The sequence below is a fragment of the Gambusia affinis genome, linkage group LG19, assembly GCF_019740435.1.
Source record: "Gambusia affinis linkage group LG19, SWU_Gaff_1.0, whole genome shotgun sequence".
NCBI classification, from domain to species: Eukaryota; Metazoa; Chordata; class Actinopteri; order Cyprinodontiformes; family Poeciliidae; genus Gambusia; species Gambusia affinis.
In genome coordinates this window covers 6,684,580-6,711,358 of record NC_057886.1, presented here as the reverse complement: position 1 = coordinate 6,711,358, position 26,779 = coordinate 6,684,580, and the positions used below count along the sequence as shown (strand labels likewise).

The 26,779-nt window shown below is 40.2% G+C and overlaps 3 protein-coding genes across 4 annotated transcripts; 2 read left to right on the top strand and 1 right to left on the bottom strand.

The window, feature by feature from the left end:
- The first annotated feature begins 16,949 nt into the window (after window positions 1–16,949).
- LOC122822210 lies at window positions 16,950–19,320 on the top strand. Its single transcript, XM_044100696.1, has 6 exons — window positions 16,950–16,981; window positions 17,095–17,231; window positions 17,313–17,406; window positions 17,936–18,119; window positions 18,215–18,339; window positions 18,526–19,320. Exons 2-6 carry the CDS (start codon window positions 17,191–17,193, stop codon window positions 18,712–18,714), a joined length of 633 nt encoding a protein of 210 aa, XP_043956631.1. The 5' UTR covers window positions 16,950–16,981; window positions 17,095–17,190; the 3' UTR covers window positions 18,715–19,320.
- A 234-nt stretch (window positions 19,321–19,554) lies between these two features.
- Window positions 19,555–21,593, top strand: atp5mf (ATP synthase membrane subunit f). Its single transcript, XM_044100695.1, has 4 exons — window positions 19,555–19,658; window positions 20,113–20,220; window positions 21,232–21,348; window positions 21,439–21,593. Exons 1-4 carry the CDS (start codon window positions 19,565–19,567, stop codon window positions 21,465–21,467), a joined length of 348 nt encoding a protein of 115 aa, XP_043956630.1. The 5' UTR covers window positions 19,555–19,564; the 3' UTR covers window positions 21,468–21,593.
- Window positions 21,594–21,852: 259 nt separating this feature from the next.
- Window positions 21,853–25,621, bottom strand: cpsf4 (cleavage and polyadenylation specific factor 4). 2 transcript variants are annotated; one of them, XM_044100694.1, is made up of 8 exons: window positions 25,193–25,621; window positions 25,005–25,055; window positions 24,302–24,454; window positions 24,116–24,211; window positions 23,527–23,620; window positions 23,284–23,356; window positions 22,928–23,083; window positions 21,853–22,271 (listed from the first exon to the last, which is right to left on the bottom strand). In XM_044100694.1, the coding sequence occupies exons 1-8, from the start codon at window positions 25,293–25,295 to the stop codon at window positions 22,203–22,205; spliced, it is 795 nt and encodes a 264-aa protein (XP_043956629.1). In that variant the 5' UTR covers window positions 25,296–25,621; the 3' UTR covers window positions 21,853–22,202. The 2 variants fall into 2 exon arrangements, with proteins under 2 accessions (XP_043956629.1, XP_043956628.1); XM_044100693.1 differs by having other exon boundaries at window positions 24,981–25,055; window positions 25,193–25,604.
- Between the last annotated feature and the right edge of the window lie 1,158 nt (window positions 25,622–26,779).

Genomic DNA, 26,779 nt, shown 5'->3' with positions numbered 1-26,779 from the left:
TGCACGCTTCCTCCGGGACTCTCTGCAGACTGCTGAGCTCCTGTATCTGTTCTATTGATCCTCATGTCTCCGGCAATATGAAGACAACCCTCCAGTGTCCAGCCCAGAAACCGTCCCTCCTGCCCGGTCCAGTCTGCTTGAAAGCCTGTCTTTGTGCCAGACAGAAGCACAAACCTCAGGACGGGAAGGACGGTGACGTGAAAAGGACGTTTCCGTGGCCACAATCGGTGAATGAAGAGAACAGAGGGCTGTTGAACAGGAGGTAAAATGAACTGTAGTCACATCAGAAAGTAGTTCATACTTCCATGTAAATGACGAGGCAAAGCCAAACACCACATCATCGGTGAAACATGCGTGAATGCAGCATCAAGTTTTAGCAAAACAGCAATGTTTGTAAAAAAAAAAAACAACTCTGGAAACCCTGTAACGGTACAGCAGGTCTTTGTTTCAGATGCTACTCCAGAAGCCGATTCTTAATTGACCATTTAAAACAATCTCTAAATGACAAAAACAGCTTTGTCTTCTTCTCTCTTACTTCCTCTTGACCCGTCGCCTGTCTGAATCTGCTCAGTGAGAAAGCTCTGGATGTCTGCCCCTTACTGAATAGCGATGGTTTATGGTGTAGCTGTTTGCCCCTAGGGCGGCTTGTCTAGATAAGAGTGAGCTCCTGCCGATTTTCGCCGGCGTGAGCGTGCAGATGTGCACCGTGTGCAGCAGAGAGTGTGTCCTATAAATATTTTCCTCAGCCGCTCTCTGTTATGAATGTGTAAAAAGGTCAGGCCTTGCTACCCCTCCTTCCCTCCAATGGAGTTATCTATACATTTTTTTCCCCCTCTTTTCCTTTTGTAACACCCTGCGGCTGCAGCCCTCATCTGCTCTTTTATAACACTGGCCGGCTCCCAGCTGTATGCAAATGTACGTATATCCCTCCATCCCTCTTTTGAGTCTGGTTTGAGAAAAAAGCAACAAACAAAAAAAAAAAAAGATGCTGAGCCTGAACAGTATCTATATTTAGCTCCTGGTTCAATCAATGACGCCAGAGCCACAGCGCCATGACTCTGCATGCTGCTAGTACTACAGCCCGCCTCTGGAGAGGGAGCTGCGTTAGGAAAGGAAGACTAAATTAGAGCAATAAAGAGAGGATGGGACAAATGCAGGCTTGACCCTGTAACAGGGATGCAGGAGGAAACAGAGAGAGAGAGGAATGGGGAACTGGACGGGGGAAGGAGAGGCAGAGATGAAAGGAAAGAGGCAGGTGTAAACACAGAGGCAGAAGAGGCGGTGCAGGGGATGAAGGGATGGAGACAGATGGGGAGAGAAGGCTGGAAACGGAGACGTGAAGCTTGAGGAGGAGGTGGAGAGTTCAAACCAGCTGAGATCAGCCGGAGATGGGAAAACATCTGCAGGTAGCAGGTGGAGTTTGGAGGGAAACACAAGAGCTCCTTCTGGGTGGAAAAGCAGCAGCCCGGTTTTTATTTGAAGAAATATGAAATACGGAGGAGCCAGGAGAGGTTCTGTGAAAGTACTTCAGCAAAGGAAAGGAGGAGAAAGGATAAATAAATAAAAACTCCAACAGGCTGTCAGCGTTGGAGTTTGGACTTGTCAGAGTCTGGCTCTGGTTCCCTGCTTGCCGTTGTCAAGTTTAATCCTGCGTTTCTTTACAAACTGTGACCCTGACCGGGATTTTTTTTTTTTTCCTCCCAACTTTAAAAGTGCATTGTTGTGCATTTTCATTGGTTCAAACTTCAAGACGAAATAGAAGTGAAACCTGATTCAGGGCCTCTGATCACCTGCTCAGGGTAAAAACCCACTTTAGACGCTCACTGTGACGCAGAAGTGCAGAGAGTTCATTCACTGCAATTTGGAAAGTCGGGTTTCAAGTTAAACTGAAAAACAGCTATTGAAATAGCGGTGCAAGATTTTAGCGCGAAGTAAAAACAACAAACGAAATTTCAACCATGTAGAAATAATGGCAATTACATTTCTGTAGGTTAAAAATGTGTTCCGGATATATTTTAACAACAATGACAAAGCGAGCACAAATACACAACCTTAACATTTCAGGGGCATTTTTTAATTCAAATCCTATGAAAGTAAACTACATTTACTTTCATAGTTTATGAGATTTAGATTTTTTTTTTTTTTTTGCTATCAGCACAAAGTTTCTTGTTATTCAAACTGTTATTTTCAAACCACGATGGTAGTGGTTCAAATATGTAATGTTTATTAACCCAACCTGATTCAACAAAGCTGGTCACCATCAAAAGTCAATTCTGACTCTTTACATTATCTTTTTACGTTACACAAAAGTTTTATTTTATTGTGTTTTATTGGGATTACATGTGAGAAAGTCATACAAAGTGATTCACATTTGTAAAGTTGGGTGATTTTTTATTATTATTATTATTACAAATATAAATTGCGCAAAAGGAAACCTAAAAAGTGTGGTGTGCATATTTATTCAGCCCCCTTTAGTCTGATGTCCCTAAATAAAACTGCAAACTGTAAATAGGCACTGCGAACATCGTGCTGCTCAGACGGCGCGATAACGAGCTGCACAAACTAACAGAATGGCAACGTTCTCCAACAAACCTCTGCAGAGCTCAACTTTGGAGGAGCTGCAAAGATTCACAGCTGAGGTGGAAGGATCTTTTGACACCACAGCTGGTCTCCAGAATTCTGGTATTTACAGAAGCCGGACAAGAGGAAAGTTGCTGTAGAAAGGAAAGACTTCTATAATCCTGTTTGCAGCTGGAGGGAACACGTTGGCGACCTTCGTTTGCTTTTTATACGACATCAGAATCAAACCTTCCGCCGAGAAGAGTGGACAAAAAGTGTTAGACTAAAGCTTGCTGAAACACACCCAGAGGAATTTCCTGCTGCACACTGAAATATAAATGTGCAAAACACTTATGCACAATAAATTATTATGCACTCCTTTCTGTGATTCTATCGCATTAAATCCCCCACCACATCTAAACCTGTGTTTGCAATGTGACGAAGTTCAAAGGGTGTCAAAGCGTTGATGTGGATCCATGAAATGTAGCTGTAACGGTAAGTGGAGGCGCTACGGGAAGAAATGAGATTTACCCGAAGCCTTCAGAAACACAGAGGTAAATAGGATAGAGTGGGAGGCATGAAGAGAGAAAGTAAAAACACTAAATGCTCCTCAGACAAATTCTTCACATAACAAGATGCTGCTTTGTCCTTTATTTACATTTAATGTTCAGTTTTTGACTGTAGGGCAGGTCAGACAGGTCAGAATCAGTCCATCAAGGTAAGGAAGTCAATGTCATTGTCATTTAGATTGTGGGCAAAATAAAATGTCAAATCAGCACTTTGTTGTGGATCTCTTCTGATATGAGTGAAGGAAACACACAGTTTAGTAACTATAAACACACTTTGACAATGCAAAGCAGAAAGATTTGTTCTCCTGCATGTACCCAATTAAACGAATGCATTCAAATTACATTTGAATATTTTATGATCGCTGAGAAGCTGTGACCATAATAATAATAATAATGAAACAAACGCAGACAACACAGGGATACTTGTACACACACACACACACACACACACACACACACACACACACACACACACACACACACACACACACACACCCACACACACACGCACACACAGCCGCTTTAAGAAACCATAAAAGCTGAAGAGTGCCCTGAGCTTTTGCAAAAGACTCTCTGTAAATAAACACTGTTGTTTTGTTTGGCTCTGATCTGTTCTGGGCACTAAGGAAAGGAATTGAATTTATTATTTATGTCTGAAACACAGAAACAGCTGGGAGGGAGTGAGGGAGGGATAGATGGATGGATGGACGGACAAACGGACGGACGGACGTTTACTGAGTTTCTTCCTCACCACCAGGCCTTGCTGGCTCTGTTTTCATCACTTTGAACTCTCTTGTTACAAATAAACTTGACTTAACCGATTCAAAAGGTCCCATAAATTCACACACTTTCCTTCCTTAAAGCTCAGGTTTGCTGCTTGACTCGATTCCATATTCAGCCATAGTTTTCCTCTCACAGAAAGTGAGGCACAGAGGACATAAGAACCAGCTTTGGAAACGGGGGTCATCAGTGCTCTGATACGGGGTTTCCTCCGGGACTCTCTGCAGACTGCTGAGCTCCTGTATCTGTTCTATTGATCCTCATGTCTCCGGCAATATGAAGACAACCCTCCAGTGTCCAGCCCAGAAACCGTCCCTCCTGCCCGGTCCGGTCTGCTTGAAAGCCTGTCTTTGTGCCAGACAGAAGCACAAACCTCAGGACGGGAAGGACGGTGACGTGAAAAGGACGTTTCCGTGGCCACAATCGGTGAATGAAGAGAACAGAAGGCTGTTGAAAAGGGGAATATGCAAAGGATGAATACAGATTAGAGAGCAGTGTGCAGATATTGTCTCTCTTCACTCCTCTTTTCTCTCATTTATCCCTAATCAGTGTCCATCATTTTGTCTCTCCTGCCAGCGCCTTTCATCCACGTCCTCTCTTTTCACCGTCTCTATCTCCGCACAGACCCTTCCACCCATCTCGTTTCGCTCTCCCTCCGTCCCTCTCCGTCAGCTTCAAAGAGCCGTCTCAGTGGCCGACCTCGAGGGCGTCTGCCTCTTGAGACGGAAGGAAAGAAAAAGAAGCAATCCTTCGTCGCCTTTTCTTTTCCTGTGTTTTTTTTGTTTAGTTTTTTTTTTCCTGAGTGTGTTAGGTTTGCAGCTCAGCCTCCTCTGCAGTCCAGTGGAGCGTTATGGGAGCGCTGGTGAACTTGCTCCTGTACTGGACGAGGTCGTGTCACTGAGTCTCTGCTGACCTTTATGGGTATTTCATTAGAGTCTGATGGGGTCGGGGTCGATTCCTCTCTTCATTAGGGTGGATGCTGTTGGAGGTGTGTTCCTGGTGTGGGAATAGATCGTAACGTGGGTAAATCAGAGCGCTGTGAGATGAATCTACCCTTCAGTTTGAGGATAATTTGATGTTACAGTGAAACTTTCACGAAAATATAATTTTTACACATTCGTTAAAAGTGTCCCTGTGTTTTGCGACAGCTCATCATGAGGCAGACCATCTGTGAAAAGAACGGTTTTCCCCACCTCCTGCGTGAGTTACTGTTGCCGACCAAAAACATCCAATCAGAGCCAGGAGGACAGTCTCAGTGCTGTCAATGACGCTCATGTACTGAGCGTCATTGCTGCTAAATTTACCAATGGAGAAACAAATTTACCGTTCCAGGAAAACTGATCATCCGCTCTCATTGGTAGCCATGCTAACTAGCCTTAGCATCCTTGGCTGGATATGTTGTGGTGGACCAGCTGTAGTGTAGCAGAGAGAAAAGGGGATGTGTGTGAGGGTGATTGACAGCACTAAGACCCTCCTCCTGCCTCTGATTGGTTGCTTCAGACTGAATGCTGTTTCTACAGTTAGTCTTTTATTTTACCGTCATAACATAACAATAATTTTACCAAATAAGTAAAAAACATATTTTTATACATGTTACATGTTGGAAATAATAAAAAAAAAAAAAGCAATTGTTTTAACTGAATCTCTGCTGGTTCGGTTTCTGCTTCTAAATCTCTATAAAGCCACATTTTGTAAATACGGCATCTCCTCTTCTCCTATAATGTTTCACAAGGTTGGCGCATGCAGAGGGAGGGATCTCTGACTAATCGTCTTCATCTAATCTCTATGGATCTTGTCTCTTATGTGTGTTCTTTACTGCTCAGGTTTTCTGCAGTATTTGGGTCCGGAGGCTGAGACGACGTTGGAAGGACGTAGATTTGTTGAACCGCTTCTGTTCTGATGTGACTCAGTTTTAGTTAGATGTCGCCAGATTTTCTGTTTTTAAAGTCGTCGTATTTAAAGGATTTCCAGCAATTCTCCAAGCAGATTTCCAGGGTCTTTGGAAAGGAAACAGCCCCACAGCATCACAGATCCTCAACCGTACTTTACAGCAGAAACTAGGTACTTTCCCACATTATCCATCCTTTGTTTCAGAGTCAACCCGTGGGGAATGTCACATCTGACCACATTGTTTCCAGTAAAAATCCCAGCATAGGAAAGAAAAGGCCAAGTCTATGTTTGTAATGAGAGGAGAAAACAACCAGGTGGCATGAAAACAGTAGCATCTAATGGTCGTCATGGAGACTTAGTTACGCCAAAGCCCCACGTGTTGCTGTGATTTTATTTATTTATTTACTATCCTGTTGATTGTGCATTACACCAACAGAAACATGGGTCATTTTCTGAGTCACATCATATGTCTACCCCTGGGAAACAGGAACTTGTGATTTACAAATTAAAGGTTCCTCCAAGGTCAACTTAAAAATATATTGTATGAGTGAAAAAAAAATGTAAATGCAATAAAAAATTTGTATATTTTAGGAGTAACAATAATAGATTTAATTAATTGTAATTTAAAACACAATTGATTAGTTAAAGGAAAAGTTTAGGAAAAAATGAGGGCTAGTTTTCTTCTCTTTTTTTTTTTTGAGTGAGATTATGCTGTGTCATTGCCAGAGGTGCCAACATATTTGTCTGGATCTTTACATGTATAAAATACATGTTTTGCTTTGTTTTAGATGAAGACATATTTGAAATGCAAAATAATAAAATAACAGTTTTAGAATCTTTATTTACAATTGAAACAGAGCATCGTTCATTTGTGTGGTTTTGTTTTTCTTGGCTCCTTTTCAGTCTTTATCTCACCCTGAACTTGGTTCCATCATTCTGATGGAAGTCGTTAAAGGGAAGCAGGAAAAATCAGACTAATAAAACAAAGAGGTTAGTGGTGATTCTTGGATGAGGGCCTGTTTCAAACTCACACACACACACACACACACACACACACACACACACACACACATATTCACAAACATGTGTGTGTGTGTGTGTGTGTGTGTGTGTGTGTGTGGGTAGCTGAGGTTATTGATTAGCGGTTGCATTGAGCTGGGACAGGAGCTCCGCACTACCTCTGCTGCTCTCTCTTTCTATTTCTCTCTCTCTCACACACACACACACACACACACACACACACACACACACAAACAGGCCCCAGTCTGCACAGCTCTATCTTAGGGAACATTTTGTATCAGTGCTGCAGGCTGTTGAGCTCCACATTGATTGTTTTTTGTGTTTTTTTTTGCCATAAGAAAAATGATTGTTCTGATGGAGCCTCAGGAGACGCCAACATTGTAAACCCTTCAGGTCGTTATTGTAAAAATACTTATCATCAAACATGCTGTTATTTAGAGGGGAAAAGGTTCCTGCAGTAAGGGTGATAGAGAAAATGGAGCAAGGCACTAAACTATGTTATGTTGCCTGTTGAGGCTGCTTTACGTCCCGCATAAGTCCTGTAAATCCCAGTCTCCGTTTGCAGTAAATTTGTGAATGCAATTTTGTTTCGGAAAAACAAACAAACCCCTGAGCCAATGAATCCCCTTGATTCAAACTAGTTGGAAAGTGTTTAGCGTGTAGCAAAATGCAACACAAGGTGAATCACTTGTCCTTCAACAAACATTACGCATGAAAAGAGATGTTATCATAACAATAAACCACACAAAAATGCTTATCACATGGGTTTGATGTGAAACTAAAGACAAGTAAGTGGAAAAGCAGCTTTTGGCCAATGTTGGGTCCGGTGGAGGATGTAAGATACTGTGGATTTCTCTTCCGAAAAAACTCTGAGTCTTTTTCAGAGGGCTGGGCGTTATGAAATACCACTCTGAAAAGAAATGTGTCGTCACTGAGAGTTTAGACAGGATAATAATATTTTCACTGAGGATCTACCTTATTCCTCAGCCTTTGAACATTTACAAGATGTATAAATTTGCAAGATGTAAAAATGTAATTCAGATCCACAAGACTGTCCTCAGGACATGGACAGGTCACGAATGTTATTTTTGATGGTAGGGCAGCTTTGAAAGATAATAATAATAATAATAATAATAATAATAATAATAATAATAATAATAATAATAATAATAATAATAATAATAATAATAATAATAATAATAATAATAATAATAATAATAATAATAATAATAATAATAGGCTGCTTCCCATAAGGGTATAAACAAAAATCAGAAAATGTATCTATTAAAAACTGATTATGAATAAATGCATGTTTAAAGTCTCTTCTGCTGCCATCCGGTGGACACATTAAAAATTGCAACAAGGATCTGTTTTATATTTTAACATTTGGTTCATTACCAGTGATTCTTTTCCCACTTCATGAGCCCTAGTCAGCTTTTCTGTTGGCGAGCTATGTTTTGTGCTTTCAATAAAAAAAATAAAAATAAAAACTAGAAAATTTCGGAAGAAATTTAAACGGGGCCTGCCAGGGCGCGCCTGTCGGTCTGGACCCGGAGTTCCGACCCAAAAGTCGGCGTGGACGCCACAGGAAGCCGCAGCGAGATGGACTGCATGAGGAGACAGTGCTGTGGATAAACCAGTCAAATAAATCAGTGGTCGCGCGCACCTTATAGTATAAGATTCACGCAGAGGATTTTATTCAAAGAACTAACTTTGTTAGAGGTAAAGCTGTAAGCTAAAGTCTTTACAATACTTTTAGTTGTTTAGAAATGAAGGTCTTAGTACCATAATACATTAGAGATGTGTTATTGTATACATAATAACAACAGTAATTTTCGAGCTGACCAAGCATTGTGGGATACAGTTAAAGAGTCCGGGATTCACTGTCTTTTGTTCCACTGAGTTTTGTTATGGTACTTGATGAGGACAAGTTCCATAGACAACGAATGGAGAGGGACGTTTCTAAATGAATGCTTAAAACAAAATGACATCTTTTAAACGTTCCTGAGTATAAAAACATGGAAAACTGAGAGTCTTCAGACACGTTTGGTTTGAGACAATAAAACTTCATTTTAAACAAAATGTGTACGCAGAGGCGGTTTTTCGATATGGGTGACATGGGCAGTTGCCCAGGGCGAGAAGAGGTGGGAGAAAGGGGTGGGGCGTTCTAAAACTAAAAAATAAAATGTATATTATCTGTCAGTTGAAGCTGAACTAGTTTGCTACTACTCATATGTGTGTGTAGCGGGGGAAGTTTCTCTTAGTTGTTGAGTTCTGGTAACTTATGTTAAGGTTTGGTGCAAATCTTTATAAGGAGGTGTAAGAAAAAGCATTTAAAAAGTCAATTCCAGTTCAGAACAAGTTTGATTTTTCTGAGAAATAAAAAACGTATTAATTTCTCAGCGTGCTGCAGCAGCTGTGCAGATGTTGTTGGCCTGCAACATCTGCCCGCCTTTCCAAACTCAGGCAGGATATCTGCCTGAGTGCGCGCGGGATGACACGCCACTTTAGCGGCGTTGTTTCTTATGAATCTGTTCAAACCTCACAGGAGGTTGTTCTAAGTTTGGAGTCATCATTCTGTGTGTATGCATGTACGCAACAATAACTCATTCAATACACAAAGGAAAGAACATGTTTGTGGTTCATCTACTGAATTATTTCCCTTTTCAGGACTTTTACATTTGGAGGCTTTGCACGATGTGGTGTTAGTATGTCGTTAGTATGTCTAACACCACAATTAAACTTAGCTTACAGAAACTTTTGATTATTTGATTTCATTTCATTATTTGTATAAAATATGGCTGGAACTCTTAATTCATTTTCATTCTTTTAAAAAAGAAAAAAAATACACAAGGTGCAGAATTCCAGAACAATGTCAAAGGTCACCATGGACAGTCCTATGATGTCACAAGACATGTTATGATGTCACTACAGAACTTCACTTGAAGTTCAGTCGATTAGTTCTCTTGCTAGTCAGAAAGCACAAGGTCGAGCGGAGACAGCTTCTAGAGAAATCACTGTTATCACTGTTTTGCAGCACATTTTCAAAACGATTTTTGAGAGAAATGGAGACACAGATGAAGGAATTCCTCAAAGAGGAAACTAAATGCCAGGACGACGGACTGAAGAACAGTCAAAATCAGGATGGCGGTAATTCGTTTGAGGAGGAGGTTAACAGACTGAAGACTCTCTTGGATGGAGAAAGAGCCAAATTCATCGAGGAGCACCAGAGAGCAAATGATTTGGAAGAGGAACTGCGCAGTGCAAAACTGAAGCTGGAAAAATATGAGCTTAATGGAAACAACTTTGACAGATGCAGTGAGGCAAAAAAAGGAACGAATGAACTTCTGATGGAAAATAAGGCCCTCCAAGAAGTTCTCGCCAAACTTGAAACTGACATGATTAATCTAGCAGAAAAGGTGGAAACGCTACAGGAAGAGCTGGAGGTAGAAAAAACAAAGACAAACAAGAGTTTTTTTCAGATCCTTAAAGGTCAAAATCCAGCTCAGACAACAGAAATGAAGAAGGCCATGTCACTGCTGAGGAAGACGTCTGAAGAGAAGGAGAGGCATCTGACAGAAGAGCTGAAAAAGATGACCAATTCCTACCAAGACTTACTATCGAACCATGATACTTCTGTTAAAGCCCTTGGTCAAAAGGTGCAGTCATTGCAGATGAAGCTGAGTGACAATGAAGAAGCTCATGCTAAAGTCTTGAAAATCAACCAGATGCTATATTCAGATTTGGAATCGGAAAATGAGGCACTTCATGGACGATTGTCATCTCTGCAAAACGCCAGCAGAGAGAAAGAGACTTCTCTCCAGAAAGAAGTGGACCAAATGAAAGAGGAAAACATGGAATTGACCAAAAAATTCAAGACAGATGTTTTAACACTTAAAACACGGATATGTTCACTGGAGCGGGAGCTGAAAGATGACAAAGAAGCTCACGATGAGATGGCGAACATTAACAAACTGCTATATGCAGAATTACAGATGGAGAATGAAACGCTTCATCAAAAAATGGCTGCAACGCAAGATGCTTCCAAAGAGGCAGAGAGATGCATCAAGAAAGAGCTGGACCAAGTCAAAGATGCGACTCTGGAAATGGTCCAAAAATACGAAGTTGATATTTTAGCCCTTAGGGAGGAAATACAAACGATGGAGCAGGAACATAGAGATGAAAGATATCGACATGCCGAGGTTGAGATAAGGAACGGGAAGAGGGCAAAATTCCTCCACGCTGAGAAGAACCTGCTGCAAAAGGAGCTGGACGAGGTGAAACGGAAGCTCTTCTTAAACGAAGTAAAGTATAAAGAAGAACTGGATGCATTGACTGCTGAATTTGAACGGCAAATTGCACAAAATCGCCAGATCTCAGAGGAGCTAAAAAAGAAGGATCAGGAGATAGCAGATGCAAAGGCTCCCCCGCCAGTGAAGAAGTCGTTAGTGAAAAAGTTTCGCCATGCTCTGGGTTTGAGAAAACCAGAAAAATGGAAGAGACAGAAGGAAGAAAATGTGTTACACTGTTCATGTTATGGGTCAAAACCATGAGTCTTCTCAAAATAATGATGGATGAAGATTTGGAAAGAGTGAGCCAAGAACTGATTGGAAAATTAGAGGTGTGGTCTGGATGTGACCCTCCTCCTGATCTTAAGTTAACATATTGACTTCAATTCACCAGCACAGACCACAACACAAAGATATAAGCTTAAAGATTTAGAAAAGAAGGCATGATGCACAGTGGCGCAGTTGGTAGAACTGTTGCCTTGCAGAAAGAAGGTTCTGGGTTCAATTCCAGGCCTTTTTTCTGCATGGAGTTTGCATGTTCTCCCTGTGCAGGTGTGGGTTCTCTCCGGGTGCTCCGGCTTCCCCCCACAGTCCAAAAACATGTTAGGTTAATTGGTCTCTCTAAATTCTCCTTAGGTCTCTGTGTTTGTGTGGATATGATTGTTTGTCTCTGTGATGGACTGGCGACCTGTCCAGGGTGTACACAGCCTCTCGCCCATTGACCACTGGAGATGGGCACCAGCACAGATCTCAATGGGATAAAGGTGTAAGAAAATAAATGGATGGGACGAAGGGATGAAATTAGATAAATCCATATAATTAGAGGTGTGGTCTGGATGTGACCCTCCTCCTGAACATAAGTTAACATATTGACTTCAATTCACCAGCACAGACCACAACACAAAGATATAAGTTTAAAGATTTAGAAAAGAAGGCATGATGCACAGTGGCACAGTTGGTAGAACTGTTGCCTTGCAGAAAGAAGGTTCTGGGTTCAATTCAAGACCTTTTTTCTGCATGGAGTTTGCATGTTCTCCCTGTGCAGGTGTGGGTTCTCTCCGGGTGCTCCGGCTTCCCCCCACAGTCCAAAAACATGAGTGTCAGGTTAATTGGTCTCTCTAAATTCTCCTTAGGTCGGTGTGTGTGAGTGTTTGTGCATGATTGTTTGTCATGTTAGAAGGGGATGAAAGGATGAAGGGATGGAAGGATGAAGGGACGATTTAAACCCTAGTGGTGTTCTGGACTTCTGTGCTCGTCATTAATTATCCGTGACATCATGTTCAATCATAAGGGTTGAACATGATGTCATATGTGCTCTTGACAACAAGTTCCCAGGCTGCAGTTGGATGACTGACTTTTTTTGTGGTCTCATCTGATTCGTGGCTGCAGGTCTTGGACAATCAGAGCATTGCCAAACAGAAATTATGCCAACACCTTAACAGACCATAAAGCAATTGTACTAACTTTAAATTGACCACCAAAACAAAAAAAGAAAGGTGAATATAATTTCATAGCTAAACTTCCTCTTCCTCCATTTTGCAGAGAGCTTGATGGTGTTTTTCAAAAAACTCAACATGATTTTGAGGTTGGAAGCCATATAATTGATAGTATAACACTTGTCTTACTACTCAGACTTAATATCAGGAAATAGTTTTATTCTCTTTCTTGACTTCCATAAGCGATATTGTCATGCAAAGATTGAGATACGTCCCGGTAAGAGAGCCAAATTCCTCCAGAATGAGAAGAACCTGCCACAGAAGAAACGGGAGGAAGTTAAACGCAAGTTCTTTTTAAAAGAGGTAAAATAGTATAAAAACTAGAAAATTTCTTAAGAAATTTAAATGGGGCTTGCCAAAGTCCCCCGTTGATCTGGACCCAGCGTTCCGACAATAAAAGTTAGCGTCGCCGCCATAGAAAGCTGCAGCGCGATCGACGGCATGAGGAGAATCACGAGAACGTCGACTGACACGGACTTGCGCCATTCAGCTTGTTAAAATGAGCGTATGAGGTAAAATTAGCCAAAATGCTAATGTTTTGGCTAAACGTTAGCATTAGCCAAGACATTTCGCATTTTGGCTGATATTAACCGAAATGCTAATTGCTAATTAGCTAAATTAGCATTTAGCTCATTTTTGTTAATGCTAATTTTAGCTAAATTTTGCATTAGCAAATTTTTGCTAAATGCTTATTTTAGCAATTAGCTAAATTGCATTTAGCAAATATTAGCTAAATTGCATTTAGCTAATATTTGCTAATGCTAAGATTAGCTAAATTGCATTTAGCTAATATTTGCTAAACCTAAGGTTAGCTAAATTTAGCTTTATCTTTATCAATTTAGCTAAATTCTAGCGTATGCTAAAATGCACATTAGCATTTTGGCTTACATTAGCCAAAATGCTGACATAAGCCTAAATGTTGTCAGTAGCATTAGGGGCATCGCTAACTGTCCATGAATAACTTACTCCATTCAGTCCACTAAACATGGCTAATAAGTAAGAAAATAGGTTATAGGTTATTTAGGCTAACAAGCTAATGCTAACAAACTGCCTAAGCTTTGCTAAATAGTAGTCAATAGTGTGTGGAAAGTCACAAGCATCTTCACTAACATGGACTTGCACCATTCAGGATGATAAAGTGAATGTATCTGCTAAAAATAGCCAAAATGCTAATGTTAGCGTGAATGCTGTCAGTAGCATGTCAGGCATCACTAGCGTGTTGTCTGTACTTTACTTACTCCATTCAGCATACTAAACATGGCTAATAAATCAGAAATATAGGTAATAGCTTATTTAAGCTAAAAGGCTAATGCTAATGAACTGCCTTGTTTTGCTAGGCAGTTCCCTAACCTGAGAAAAAAAGATAATTCAGAATAATATTATTGCACCACCTGCAGCAGTGCACTAACTTGAGGACGATACTGAGGCTTTTATTTTGAAATTTTCAGTAAGCTTTATTTTAATGGCCACACTAATTCAATGTGTAACAGTGCTGTGGATAAACCAGTCAAATAAAGCCAAAACCAGCAATTACATGATGTAAAAATTGTCAAGTCTTTCATTTTGAAATTTTTGTTAATCTTCATTACAAAGGTCCAAACTAATGCCATGTATAACAGTGATTGGGTTAAATCAGTACAATAACGCTCAAAACACAAGTAGTTCTAAATTGCAGCTCCTCCTCTGTTTCCACTGATTCTCCACCTTAGAAATACAGTAATGCGTATTTGTAGTCCTAAGCAGCATTTTCAGTAAGCTTTATATTAAATCTTCAGTTCGCTACTCACCAACTCCTGGAGAGTGTGAAAACGTTGCAGGCCTGTTAGAAAAAACAATGAGTTTAAATCCCATGGGAAAACATTGAACAGAGGACAGCTACAGAAGTTCTCTCCCGACTTCTGTAGATGAACACGCTCTTCCAATATCCTCCCTCCTCCTTCTCTTTCAACCAATCACGAGTTATGCTTCAGACGCAGTATCTGTCAGTCTCTGATACCTGGGGGCCGTTGCTGTGGTAATTAATGGTCAGTGCTCAAGTGACTCATCCAAATGTGTGTTTACACTGCTGTGTTTAAATGAAAATGCATGACTTTACTCTGAAGCACATTGACAGAAAACCGTACATCGAAGAAAAAAATCGAACAGATTTTCCCGGAGCAGACATGCCTATCAATGTCGTGACCGAGTTTCATACGAATAGGACGATATTTGTGGCCGTGAGAGCGATTTAAAAATCGCCCTCATGGCGCAATACACACTAATGGAGATGGTTTTATGGGGGTTGTTTTTTGCTTATTCATATTTACTCAGAATCCCACCAGAAGTAATAGCTCCAATCAAGCCGCACGTTTTGATACCAATTTTATAGGGGTTCATTCTACCATTTCAGCTCTATTAACGGTCACGGAAGAAGAACTAAAGAATAATAAAGAGACACCTTATTGGGTGTAGAGTAATAGGTTCCTGGCATTGCTTTGCATGGCAGGCCCCAATAATAGTAGCCTACTAATATAAAAAAAATACATTTCCAACTTATTTCAATGAAATTATATTCTCGCTCTTATGTGTAACTGGCTGCATCTCGGAATAAAGAGGACATAAATAACATGGACTTATTATCTACGTTCTTACTTCTAAAATGCTGATATAATGTGGTTAATTTATTTCTGGCAAATTTCAAAAACATATTTTGACACCGTTTGTGTAAGACTGCTTCTATAGGTGTGGACTTGAGAGGAAACGGCAAATATGTTGATAATGTATCCTATTTAGGGTACTTTTATCTGTTTTATAATTTTTTTTTTTTTGCGCAAGCTACCGAACAGGCAGGGGAAAATGTCTATAACAGAAGCTTTTCCAGGTCTTTTTACAATGAAAGTGCTGTAAGCTGAATTTTCTTTGTTTCTCCTCTACCTATTGCTGTAGAAAGCTGCAGGCTCAAAATGTATGTCTTTTTATTTACCCATTTATTTGATTAAACTTCTTTGTCTCAGACGGATTTGGGAGATTTTATACTTGTTCACTTGCACAGCAAAAAGTAGAGAGTTAAAATTTCAGGGTTAGACGTGTCAGAGTTAATTTTAACTCATTAAGTGTTTTTTTAACATTTAGCGATTTAAATGATGCCCAGTGTTGGAGTTATTTCGCAGAGTTGATTGCGTTGGTGTTGAATCAACTCTGCTGGGAGGAAAATAAGCTCCTCCCCTCCGCTTCACAGTTTTCGTTTGATTTCAATCTGAACTCGGCTCCATTTTGTTCATCTCCTATTCTACACGGTAAGTGTCCAACTTACTAAATCTTTTGTCCAGCACTATTACATTGACAGAGTGAGTGATTTGACTTTTTCAACTAATTACAACATAATTGAAAGGCAGCTGAATATGTCCATTTTGCAACAATTTTACACAACGTGTTAGCTAGTAGCCCACCTGGTAGCTAGTAGCACTTACACCTGATATTATTATCATGGTAATTCTTACAAAACATATTTTGTCCGACCATATGCTCGAAAAATATACTTCTATTTTGTTTTGCCGTTTAAAATGATAATTTTGACCTTGTGAATGTAAGAGGTAACGACTATTAGCTTCCGTGGAACATCAACGAGCCGAAGTCACGCGCCACAAATAGCCAGGAACTTTACAGCGAGGTGAACGTTTGACCTATACTTTATTTTGCTTTGTCTAGGTTTATCCCATGCTTAAATAAAATGCTGATCCATGTAAAGTATGGTGACTTGCAAAAGTACGTGAAGTTGGAGGAGGTCGAAGGGCTGTTTGACTTCAATCAGTTTTCATGAGAAAGGCTTGTTTATTTATTAAACATCTCTGTGGCATGGGCATTATTCTTTTCAATATATGTCTATTTAACACATATTGTACACATTTGTGGTAAGTAAAAAGTAATCCATTGTATTTTCATTAATATGTTTCATACTAATCACATGATCAGTATCAAGTAACTGTTAGTTTAAAAAATCCATCTAATTACAGAATTAGGCTCTAAATCTTGCCTTGTTTTTTCAGTCATTGAACGATTTTGCCTGCCACCTGATGGCAAAGTGACATACAAAGATGCAACAGATACTGAAGTTGACGAAGAAATATTCAGTGACCTCCTTAGACAAGGCAATGTGGTACTGACAGTTTTCTGCTCTGATGGTGAGATATCAAAGCAAATTAAGTCAACTGTTATACAGATTTTACCAAAGAATGTCACTGATGTCTATTGTCTCTCTTCAGAGTACTCAGAATGGTCATCTGCTTCTGACTCTGACTCGAGCTTCAACTCAAATGCATCAACATCAACAATACTAATGGATGAGATACCACAAGAAGCAAAAACTGAGAATGCTAATAACTCAGTGTCTGCTAAGAATGTAACAATATTTTTGACTGTCTCTAAATTCTGTTTTGTATGCCCAGACATGTTTTGTCATATTTTGGTAATCTGCATATTGCATATTTCCTGTTGTTTTTCTTCATCTTATAGCTGGCTGAAGGTGTCCTACAAAGCAAGTCTGGTGGTGAAGAAATTCTGCAGGAGTATGAAACTACAGAAACCTTAACTGATGCCACAAGAAGACAAATGGTGAACATACTGGTGGCTGACATGATTGATAAACATGGGTATGTTTGTTTTTACAATGTTTAATTTATGTATAATAATTGAAAAAAATGTTTAATCACCAATTTAAAATCTGCTGTTTGGCACCTCCCCACTAAAGCAATCAGAGAGAAGTATGCCTTTGGAATAGTGACGCTCTTCCCATCCCTCAAGGATCCATACACCAAAAAAGGCTATGTAATGTTTTTTTGTTGTTGTTTTTTTCTACAATCAAACATGCTCTTTATTTTGTGACTCCAAACTGTGATTTTGCAATTAATTTTTGTTCTTTTTTTTTTTTAGGAGCACTTTTATGATGCAGCAAGCAGCACTGGATACATTTCATGGCGTCTTAAAACGGTCCTAAGGAAGATTCAAAGAGGATCTCTTGTGCCACTAAGTAGCACCAATTACACTTCATCTGGAGCCCCAAATATACAGAGAACTGTGATTGCTGAAAAACAACTTGATGGGAATGCCTGTCAGGAGGCCATATCTCTGCTTAACCACACCAAAGACAGGTCTGTGATCTTTTAGAAGATGAGAGAGACTTTTGAGCACCATCACAAGCTTATTAAAGAACCCAGTGGAAAAAAATGATATTCTGACAACGTTCCAGAGGTTCCTGGACACAAAAGGATTGGTAAGTGTTCAAGTGAGTTGTTAAAGTCTTTAAATGTGGATTTTTACCTTGTTATAATGGTTTGATTTCTACATGTTATTAAAGATTGATCAAGACTTCAGTCTTCTGTTCAGTGAAGAAACCTCATCCAGACTGCTGCAGAAGTGGGATGTGATCTTCAAACCAAATGTCATCAAGGAGGCTAAGCGTTTAACTTCTACACCTGAGTTGAGAAGTTTGGTGCAGTCAGTGGAAAGTCTTCAAAGCGATGACCTCTCTAACACATCTAGTAAGTACCTAGATATATCTGAAAATAGTTGACTGTTCAGAGTACTCATAAAGTTCTGATATCATATCTGAAAACATTTATAAATTTGTCTTCAGGCTATGACCAAGAAATGGCGTCGCTGTTACTTCTCTTACATCTCCTTCAACCGCAACCAGGCGGACAGAAGTCTCCAAAAATCAGTGCAAGTGATGCAGTTGAGAGACTTGTTGTCTTTCATAAGGTAATTGAAATTTAAAATATGCAAAATTATTTGTCTATTTCCTTTTATAGACATGCATAAATACAGATGTTTGAATGATAGCTTTGAAGATGTCTGGGCATACTTAAATTGTTTTTTTTATGTAACATGTATTATAAAGCTGTATGTTTTGTTTCTTATGTTTGGTGTATATCTTTTTAATTTTAGTCATGCTGCAGTTTAGAGGAGCATCTCCAGGGTCAACGGGGTCTGCAGCCATTCCTCCTTGATGTTGGGCATCAGAACATTTCACTTAAAGATGAAGATGTGGTCAACAAAGAAATGCTTCAAATGATTTCATCAGGAGATGTTTTTTCAACCAACTGGGTTAGAGTTGAGGATGCTGAATGCAGATAAGGACTTGCTGTTTGCAGCACAATTCAAGATGAGATGCCAGTATTTTGTCAGATAAGTGATGTACTTTTAGTTGACAATACCTTTCCTTTGTTATCTAAACCGCTATTCACAGAAACATTTGATGATCATCATCATGCTTTCAGGATTGTTCAAAGTGAAGAAAGGCATTTAGTAAAAATCCCTGAACTTAAATTTCATAAGACTTTTGATATTCAAAACTCTTATGGCGTTTCTAATGAATGTTTGTTCATTGTACCACAATTTAAAATGTTGGAAACACAGCTGCAAAAATAAAGTGTTCAAAATTGATTTACTTGTGTCAATTTTTTTTTCTTAATAATTATTATAATTAATCATAAAGTAACTTTTTTTGGAATAATAACACTTGAAAGTGTTAAATCAACACTAACAAAGTGGTACATTTTTGTTCTTGGATCAGTGTTATCCATTATATCCCACAGTGTTAAATGAACCCTGTTTTGTGAGTTAAATAAGTAACTCTGATAAAGTGTTAAAATTTTAACTATTTTGAAAGTGTTAATTTAACTCAGAAAGAGAGTGGACTATATAAACACTGAAAAAGTGTTAAAATCAAATCTGTGGGAGTTAAATTAACACTGGACTTTTTGCTGTGTGTGTTTGCTTTGCCTGAGAATAAAAATCATTTTAATCAATTAATATAAGCTTTAGCTACTGTATCTTAGATATATTTTTGTTGTTTACAGTCATCATCTTTTCAGCAGCCTTCCGATATTTATTTTATTTTATGACAGTACGTCATATTCCACGATCAAAAACACACAAATCATTGTTCGCAGTAGCTTATGGGGAACTCAAATGGGCTCAAATTATGACTCCATGTCCCACAATGCATCTCCTACTTTTATTCCCATCATTCCCCGCTGCAACGCCTCCTGCACCGGTCAAGATGGCGGACAGACCAGGTAGCTTTGCGTGTCCTCTGCTGTATTAACCGTTATTTAATATATTTTATATGCTTTGTTGTGTGTGTACATATCAACTGTTTCAGTTGCTGTTTAGGTTAATTTCTCGTTTCGGTGGTGATTTATTCCGCTGTGTGAGGGTTTCGGACTGAAGGCCGCACTGAATCCTTTGACTCACGTCAAGGACTTTGCGCGTCAGCTGCAGCTCCATTTAAAATATCAACTTCTATGAACTGACAGCCTTTATAGTCACGAAACACAAAGAAAATTACTTTCCGTTGGGATGACGCACTTTTAACCGCGGTTTTGTTGTATAGAAAGGTCTTTTTAGGTTAGCTAAACTGAATCTAAGCTAACGTTTTGGATGTGGATGTCATTTTACTTTATGAAAAGTAAAATGGTTGAGTACTACTGCCGTCTCTTACTTTGTTGCCATGTCCGCTCTTCTGATCAGTTCCAGTTGCCGAGAAGCGTCTGATGGATGTGAAGCTGGGAGAGTTGCCAAGATGGCTCGCAGGTCGAAACTGGAGCCCGAACGGACTCGTCGGAGGGGTCCTCGGAGGTGAGCTAGCCTGGAGCAGACTCCGTATCACCCATTCATCTGTAGGAATCCGTCTCCATTTTCATCAAAAACGAAATGTTTAGTTCAGGAAATTAGTCTGACTTTTTGCACGGTACCAGTTCTTATCTGGTCTAGGGGGGTCATAAGCAACGGTGCAGTGATTTTGCATTCATACTTTTAACGTTGCGTTACCGCTGGTCATGCAAAACATCTTTAAAAAACATATTTATATAAATTTTGACCCATATTTATCACTTTTTACTCCGACCACGTAAAGATGTGCAACGCACTGAATCACACTCAGCCTTGTAATACCCGTATTTGCAATATAACGGTTGCAAAAAGCTGCTCAGATGAAACATTTTGCACATTTCAAATGTCACGCATGTACATTTTGCACGTAAACACTGTAATGTAAGGTTTCCCCCAGAAAACTTGCTAAGCCCGGTGGTTAGGGCGCCGTGGCAGTCATTCATCCGGTGGCCCGTCTTAGAACAGGTTGTAAAGTTGACAGGAAATTTGAACACATCACTCGATAATGGTGTTATTGAAAGATTATCACCTGAACACCAACAATAAAGTCTTTAAAAAAATGCAAACATTCTAAAAATACTTCAATGGATAAGCAATGCTTAGTCTGATGGGGGTACTAGTAAAGCCTGTTGGCAGCCATGGTAACGCATGTGACCTCTTACAATCTTACACTGCACCAGATGCCCTGACTTGGATGTATATAGAATTTTAGTGACTGACCTGCTGATTGTAGTTTGGAAAAAGGATGAAAATTGTCAGGGAAATGTGGGTTAATCATAACAGATTTTCATTACAATATTCATAAATGGTATTCCAGCTTCCCTAGTAATCCATCCAATTGGCCAAATGTGTTTTTGGAAGGCAGATTGAATGCTTGGCCTCCGCCTACCAAACATTGCAATCAATGGTTAACTCTATCAACCCTATTCTTAAAAAAAAAAAAAAAAAAAAAGTTAACTTTCAATTGTCCTTTTCCAGGCTATGACAGGTACTACAACAAGTACATCAATGTAAAGAAGGGAGGCATTGGTGGTGTCGCCATGTTTGTGTTTGGATACGTGGTCCTCAGCTACGTGTGGGATTACGAGCACCTCAGTAAGAAAAAATGCAACTTGTACATTCCTCATACATCGACATGCCAATATTTACTAACATTTTTGCTTTCTTTCATTCGTTTTCCAACAGAGCACGACCGCTGGAGGAAGTACCACTGAGCGCCTTCAGCAGCCATCACACCGTCAGGGGTCCGACCAGCATCTCCCCTCGCTCTTTATATGCTCAGCTATATTCTGTTAGTAATATGTGACTGTTGTGACCAATAAAAAAAGTGTATAAACGTGCGAGAGCGTTGGTTTTTGTGCAGCAACACCTCGCGGTTTGACAAAAAAAAAAAACGCCATTTATTTGGTACAGACAATAAATCCAGACTGCAGCGGGCGGCTGAGAACAAAAAGCACCCCGGCTGATCCGTACCGCCGAGGCTCGGTCCGAGGCCGCTGTTTGTTACTCTGCAGTCAGACGTTAGGGCAGCAGAATGCTGGTGCAGTCATGTGGCCTGAGATGTACAGTAATAAAGTGATGGTAATGCGCTCGTATAGATGCTGTTAACAGGACTGTCTTCATTTGTTTAATTCCTCCGTTTTACAAAGTTGTTTGTCCGGCAAAGTGTAAAAAAAACAAACAAAAAAAAAACTCAATGTTGTACATCAGCCCTTTTCTTTTCTGCAACATAAATCTGTTTATGTCCTTAACTCATTCGTTGGTGGTTTTCTCCATGTGGCAGTAAACGGGAGTAATTTAGTTTTGCGTTCACGCTGCCCGTTTCTCCTTGTGGCTGGTTCCACCTCCGTGTGGAGAAGCCGGCGGTCTCAGAGGCGCCCTGCCTTCAGCCGCTGTGACGTCCGGGGCACCTGGTGTCCATGCTGGATTTAAACCCTGGAGGCTGAAGGCTACTGTCCGCTCAGGAAGGCAAGGTGACCCTTATTACATTTGTTGGCATAGTGGCCCTTCTCTCCACACTGCCGACAAACAAGACAAAAGGTTCAGTGATTAAATTAAATCAGGGCTGCAACTAACCATTTTTTTTAGTAATTAATCATTTTGACGTTTAAAAAAACAAAACAAAATAAACTGGCACATTCTGCAGATTTCTCATTCAACCACTTGAGCCTTTTAGAAACGTGTTAAGGATGCAAATAACTCAATTCTGGGTTTTTTTTGTTTTGTTTTTTTTTAAATAAGAAAAAACATTTTACTGCCATAAATGCAGTAAGAGCATTCATCTAGTGTTCGGTTCATTTGTTGCAAAGGATCCATCTGCTGCTAAAGAAATACTGTCTACTCATCTGTTTTTGGATTAATAATTCGATAGCAAAATGTTGGTTTCTTTTCTTAGTTATTGGTTTTGATCTTTCATTTACATATTCTTTAATTATAACGATCATTTAATTGATTAATTGTTTCAGCCCTACTTTAAATATTCAAAATTCGTATTTCCCAAGAGTTGGGAAAAGGCATAAAACTCTTCATATGCGGACAAACCTTTAAACATTCACGTTTTATTATAAAAACCCAAAAGGTTAATCCTAGTCCCTGAATCAGTTATTCACACATGACAGTATGAGTTATCCTAATTCCATTTTTCGCCACAGGGAGATTCAAGGTGACGCCTCACCTTATAGCAGGTGACCTGGTCCAGAGGCCGAGGCCCTCTGTTGACGGACATGTGATTCTGCTGAACTCCAGAGTTGATGTTGTTCTGCGGCCGCTGGATGGGACTGGTGTTGGTCAGCTGGATGAGAGAGAGCGAGGAGCGGTTGACAGACGCAGCCTGCAACAAGAAAGGAACTCCGGCAAATGAACAACGGCGGCAGCAGCAGCAGCGAACAAACGAGGTGAAGCAAGAGTCAGACGGGCTTAGTGAAGCCACAAAGAGTCAGGTGTCTGCAATTTAAAGCTAGATATTAGCCCAGCTGTTTTACTCCGGGCTTTCCAACAAGCGAGTGTGTATTCATGCATGCGTCACGTTACCTTGGTCTGAATTTGTGCTTGTTGTGGCAGAGGAGGCTGTTCGGACGTTCCCATTGGCAGCTCAAACCGAGGACTGTTAGGAAAAATACACACGTTACCTTTTAAATGTATAAAACAGTCAGATTTGAAAATTATGTATCCAAAACAAAAACACACTTTTTCCAATGAAATGTAATCTTTACTTAAAAGAAAAGAAAAAAAACATGTGATAGCTGTAAAACTGTAATAAAGTGGTGGACTTACTGCATAAATTTACAGGCTTTCCCTTCAGGACAGAAGCCCACCAGGTAGTTCACACAGATTACCCGCCGTGTGTGTCTGTGTCTGCAGTCGGGACCTGAGGCAGGAAAGAGTCTCACAAATTTAGAGGAGGAATCTATAAAATAACCTCAAGATTTCTGGGCACTCTGCAAACATCTTCGCATCTCAAGCGCATTTACACATTTAGTCAGGATGCAGCCACAAACTAAAACTAGTTTTCCAAGTCTTACCACAAGACTCTCAACAGGATTTAAGATCTGAACTCTGTTTTGATTTAAATCAGTCCACTGTAGGCGGCGGATCTCCCACCCTAACTAATAGCTGTCCTGTCAACAAACTATCACACCGGAGCTGGGAATCTCTCCAGCTTTCGTTTCACGTCTCTTTCGTAATTGTGTGAGATTTTGCGTAGGTCTATCACTCATAAACACAATAAAACACACTAACATTTGTGGTTGCAATGTGAAAGGTACAGGCACCAGCACCCCTCCAGAGCCCACTAGGGTGTAAGAAAATGGATGGATGGTTGTGAAAAGTACCAAAAGTTCTCCAAGGGACAACTGGACCTCACCGTGTTTACAGAATCCTCGGTCGTACCACGGACAGTCTTTGATCTTTGACTCTGGGTCAATGTGCAGGAAGGGACACTCCTTGTTGCTACATTCTCCTGAGGGTTGAAACGCACTCACTGGCATCAGACGTTTGGTGACCGACAACCACGGGTCAAGTACAATTCGAAACGCGAGCGAGAACCAACCGAATTTCGAGTAGAAGTAGCATTCAGGCATCTTGGTCATGTCGTACTCGTGAAGAAACTCGCACTGGTCTCCCTTCTTGCACAGGCCTCTGAGCCAGTGTTTACACACCACCGTCTTCTCTCCGCTGATGTGGCGGAACGGACACATCCCGCCTGCAAAATGCAACCCGAGGGATTACAACTCATCACGCAGAAACGATTGGAAAAAAATTATTTCAACCCTAACTGTTCAACTAATAAGTCTATAGTATTATCCTCAGAACAATAAAATTGTTTGCTTTTTTTTCCCCCTGCAGGCATATTTACAAAACTCTTAGTCCATTTTAGTAATTTTTTTTTATACATCTGTGGCATCTGTGCAACTTTACTGACAGTAAATGTTACGTCTGTCTTTTTGATGTTTAAATTTGACATGCACATTTTGTACATTTTAAATGAACCAAATCCGTTGCACATTCCGTTGGAGTGAAGTTCACCTTTCCATATAAACTATGCTGTATCTATGTTCAAATGTTGCCTTCACTGTACAGTATTTTTACTCTTTATTAAGTTTCTACTATATTTTATAAATGATCCGAGAAGGATTTTCAATCTAGAACACTTAACACAACAGCTGTTAAAAGATAAGAGCTGCTGAGATTAGATTTCTGAACAGAGGTCTGAGCTGCGAACACAATACCTGCCGAAATTGTGGTTTCTTTACCTTTCATACAAGCTCCCCTCATGAAGAACTCACACACAGCTGACCCGGACTCTGAAAGCAGACACATATCATCACACGGTTAATAGAAAGCTAAAGAGAACATGCGCGTCCACTGAAGTTTAGTGTCTGCTAGCTCCTCCAGTGGTTCACACACAGCGGCTAGCGGCGGTTAGCACAGCGGCACTTACTATCCATGCCAGGGAAAGGTAGAGGCTGCGCTCCGAGCTGCTGCTCCACAGCAAACTCCAGGTCGAACTTGATGTGATCCACGTTGGCCAGTAACTCCTGCATGTCTGCGTCAGTTTGCAGCTTTCAAACTCAAACAACTGTACGGTTAGTTTTCCGTTAAGCTAACCTGCAACCGAACCCTGTTAGCTAGTAGCTAACCAGTCTCTGGCAGCTAAAAGGGTTAGCTAGGCTAACCGACGAGCGAATAACGACCGCAAACCATCGACGTTGTTTTGGTTTGTAGCTTCGGTGTATCAAAAACAGCCTGGAAACACTAACATGGCTCGTAGCTGTTAATGTTTTTATTATCGGACGGCTTCTCACTCCGTGTGAGGAGGCGCGCGCACCAGAAGCAGACAGCACTAATCGATGCACGAGTTGTTACTAATAGACCACAGAGCATCCTTCACGAGAGGTTTTCATTTCTGGTAGATTATCGATGTTTTCAAAAAGTATTTTACAACAGTGAAAACAATAAAATATATTACCGAAGTTTTCACAATTTTAAATGTTGACCCAAGATAAAGTATGTAAATACATAGACTATTTACATATTTCTCTTAACCTTTTCTTTTAGCTTAAGATCTTTCTATTATAGAAAATCACCAGCACATAAATAAGCTACAATTCTGATAAATTTGACATATTTTTTTAGCTAACGTCTTCTGACTTGAAGTTAAAAGAATAAGTGAAATCCATCCATCCATCCATCCATTTTCTTTACACCCTTCTTCCCTAATGGGGTCGGGAGGGTTGCTGGTGCCAATCTCCAGCTACGTTCCGGGCGAGAGGCGGGGTACACCCTGGACAGGTCGCCAGTCTGTCGCAGGGCAATAAGTGAAATCGTTATTTTAATTTTTTTTCCCCAACAATTCAAATTTATTTAAATCAAACACTTGCAACATAAGTACCTAAATATGTTTTCATATAAAAAAATTAACACTTGTTTTATTTTTTTATGTAAAGATTGCAACAATATTGGTTTATTTCTGAAATTCTTTTTTATATATATATATTTTTGGACCTGAAATAAAAATCAGTCATAAATTGAAACTGGTACAAAACAACATGTAAAGACAACAACTGGTGAATGGGAATATCAGTCAATCAGCTCCCATTTTGGTTGTGGATTCCCTCACTGCTTCATCCCCGACATGATTATTTATCCACATAAGGCCAATAACCGAACCTTCATCTGTGCAAAACAACAAAGGGGAAAAAAATGGCCACCACCAGTTTTAAAGACATAATCGAGTGTCTGGATTTGAGCAGTGACCGTGCCTGAGTGTCTACAGTTCAGGAAGGCCCGGCATGGGAAACTGCCCGGCGAAGGCCTCCACCTCCGCCCTGACCTCTGACACCCGCTGCTGGAACTTCTCTCCCTGAGCCAACGCCTGGACGAACTCCTTCAGGGTGGCTTTAGGGTCCAGACTTCTCTGCACTTCCAAAGTCAGCTCAATACCTGCAGGGAGAAAGTACGGCGAACCTTATACTTAAATAACGCTTGAAGCGGTAAAGTTCTCCGTTTCACTACAGAAGCTTACCTC

Excerpts from the sequence above, each read along its gene's own strand:
- LOC122822210 (XM_044100696.1), top strand. The coding sequence starts at position 17,191 with ATGGTGAACATACTGGTGGCTGACATGATTGATAAACATGG. Across the intron at positions 17,407-17,935 it reads CATACACCAAAAAAGGCTAT|ATTGATCAAGACTTCAGTCT; the intron begins GTAATGTTTTTT and ends ATGTTATTAAAG. Across the intron at positions 18,340-18,525 it reads GACTTGTTGTCTTTCATAAG|TCATGCTGCAGTTTAGAGGA; the intron begins GTAATTGAAATT and ends TTTTAATTTTAG.
- atp5mf (XM_044100695.1), top strand. The coding sequence starts at position 19,565 with ATGACTCCATGTCCCACAATGCATCTCCTACTTTTATTCCCATCATTC. Across the intron at positions 20,221-21,231 it reads CGTCGGAGGGGTCCTCGGAG|GCTATGACAGGTACTACAAC; the intron begins GTGAGCTAGCCT and ends GTCCTTTTCCAG. Across the intron at positions 21,349-21,438 it reads GTGGGATTACGAGCACCTCA|AGCACGACCGCTGGAGGAAG; the intron begins GTAAGAAAAAAT and ends GTTTTCCAACAG.
- cpsf4 (XM_044100693.1), bottom strand. The coding sequence starts at position 25,295 with ATGCAGGAGTTACTGGCCAACGTGGATCACATCAAGTTCGACCTGGAG. Across the intron at positions 25,056-25,192 it reads ACCTTTCCCTGGCATGGATA|AGTCCGGGTCAGCTGTGTGT; the intron begins GTAAGTGCCGCT and ends GTCTGCTTTCAG. Across the intron at positions 23,621-24,115 it reads CCGAGGATTCTGTAAACACG|GTCCCGACTGCAGACACAGA; the intron begins GTGAGGTCCAGT and ends TTCCTGCCTCAG.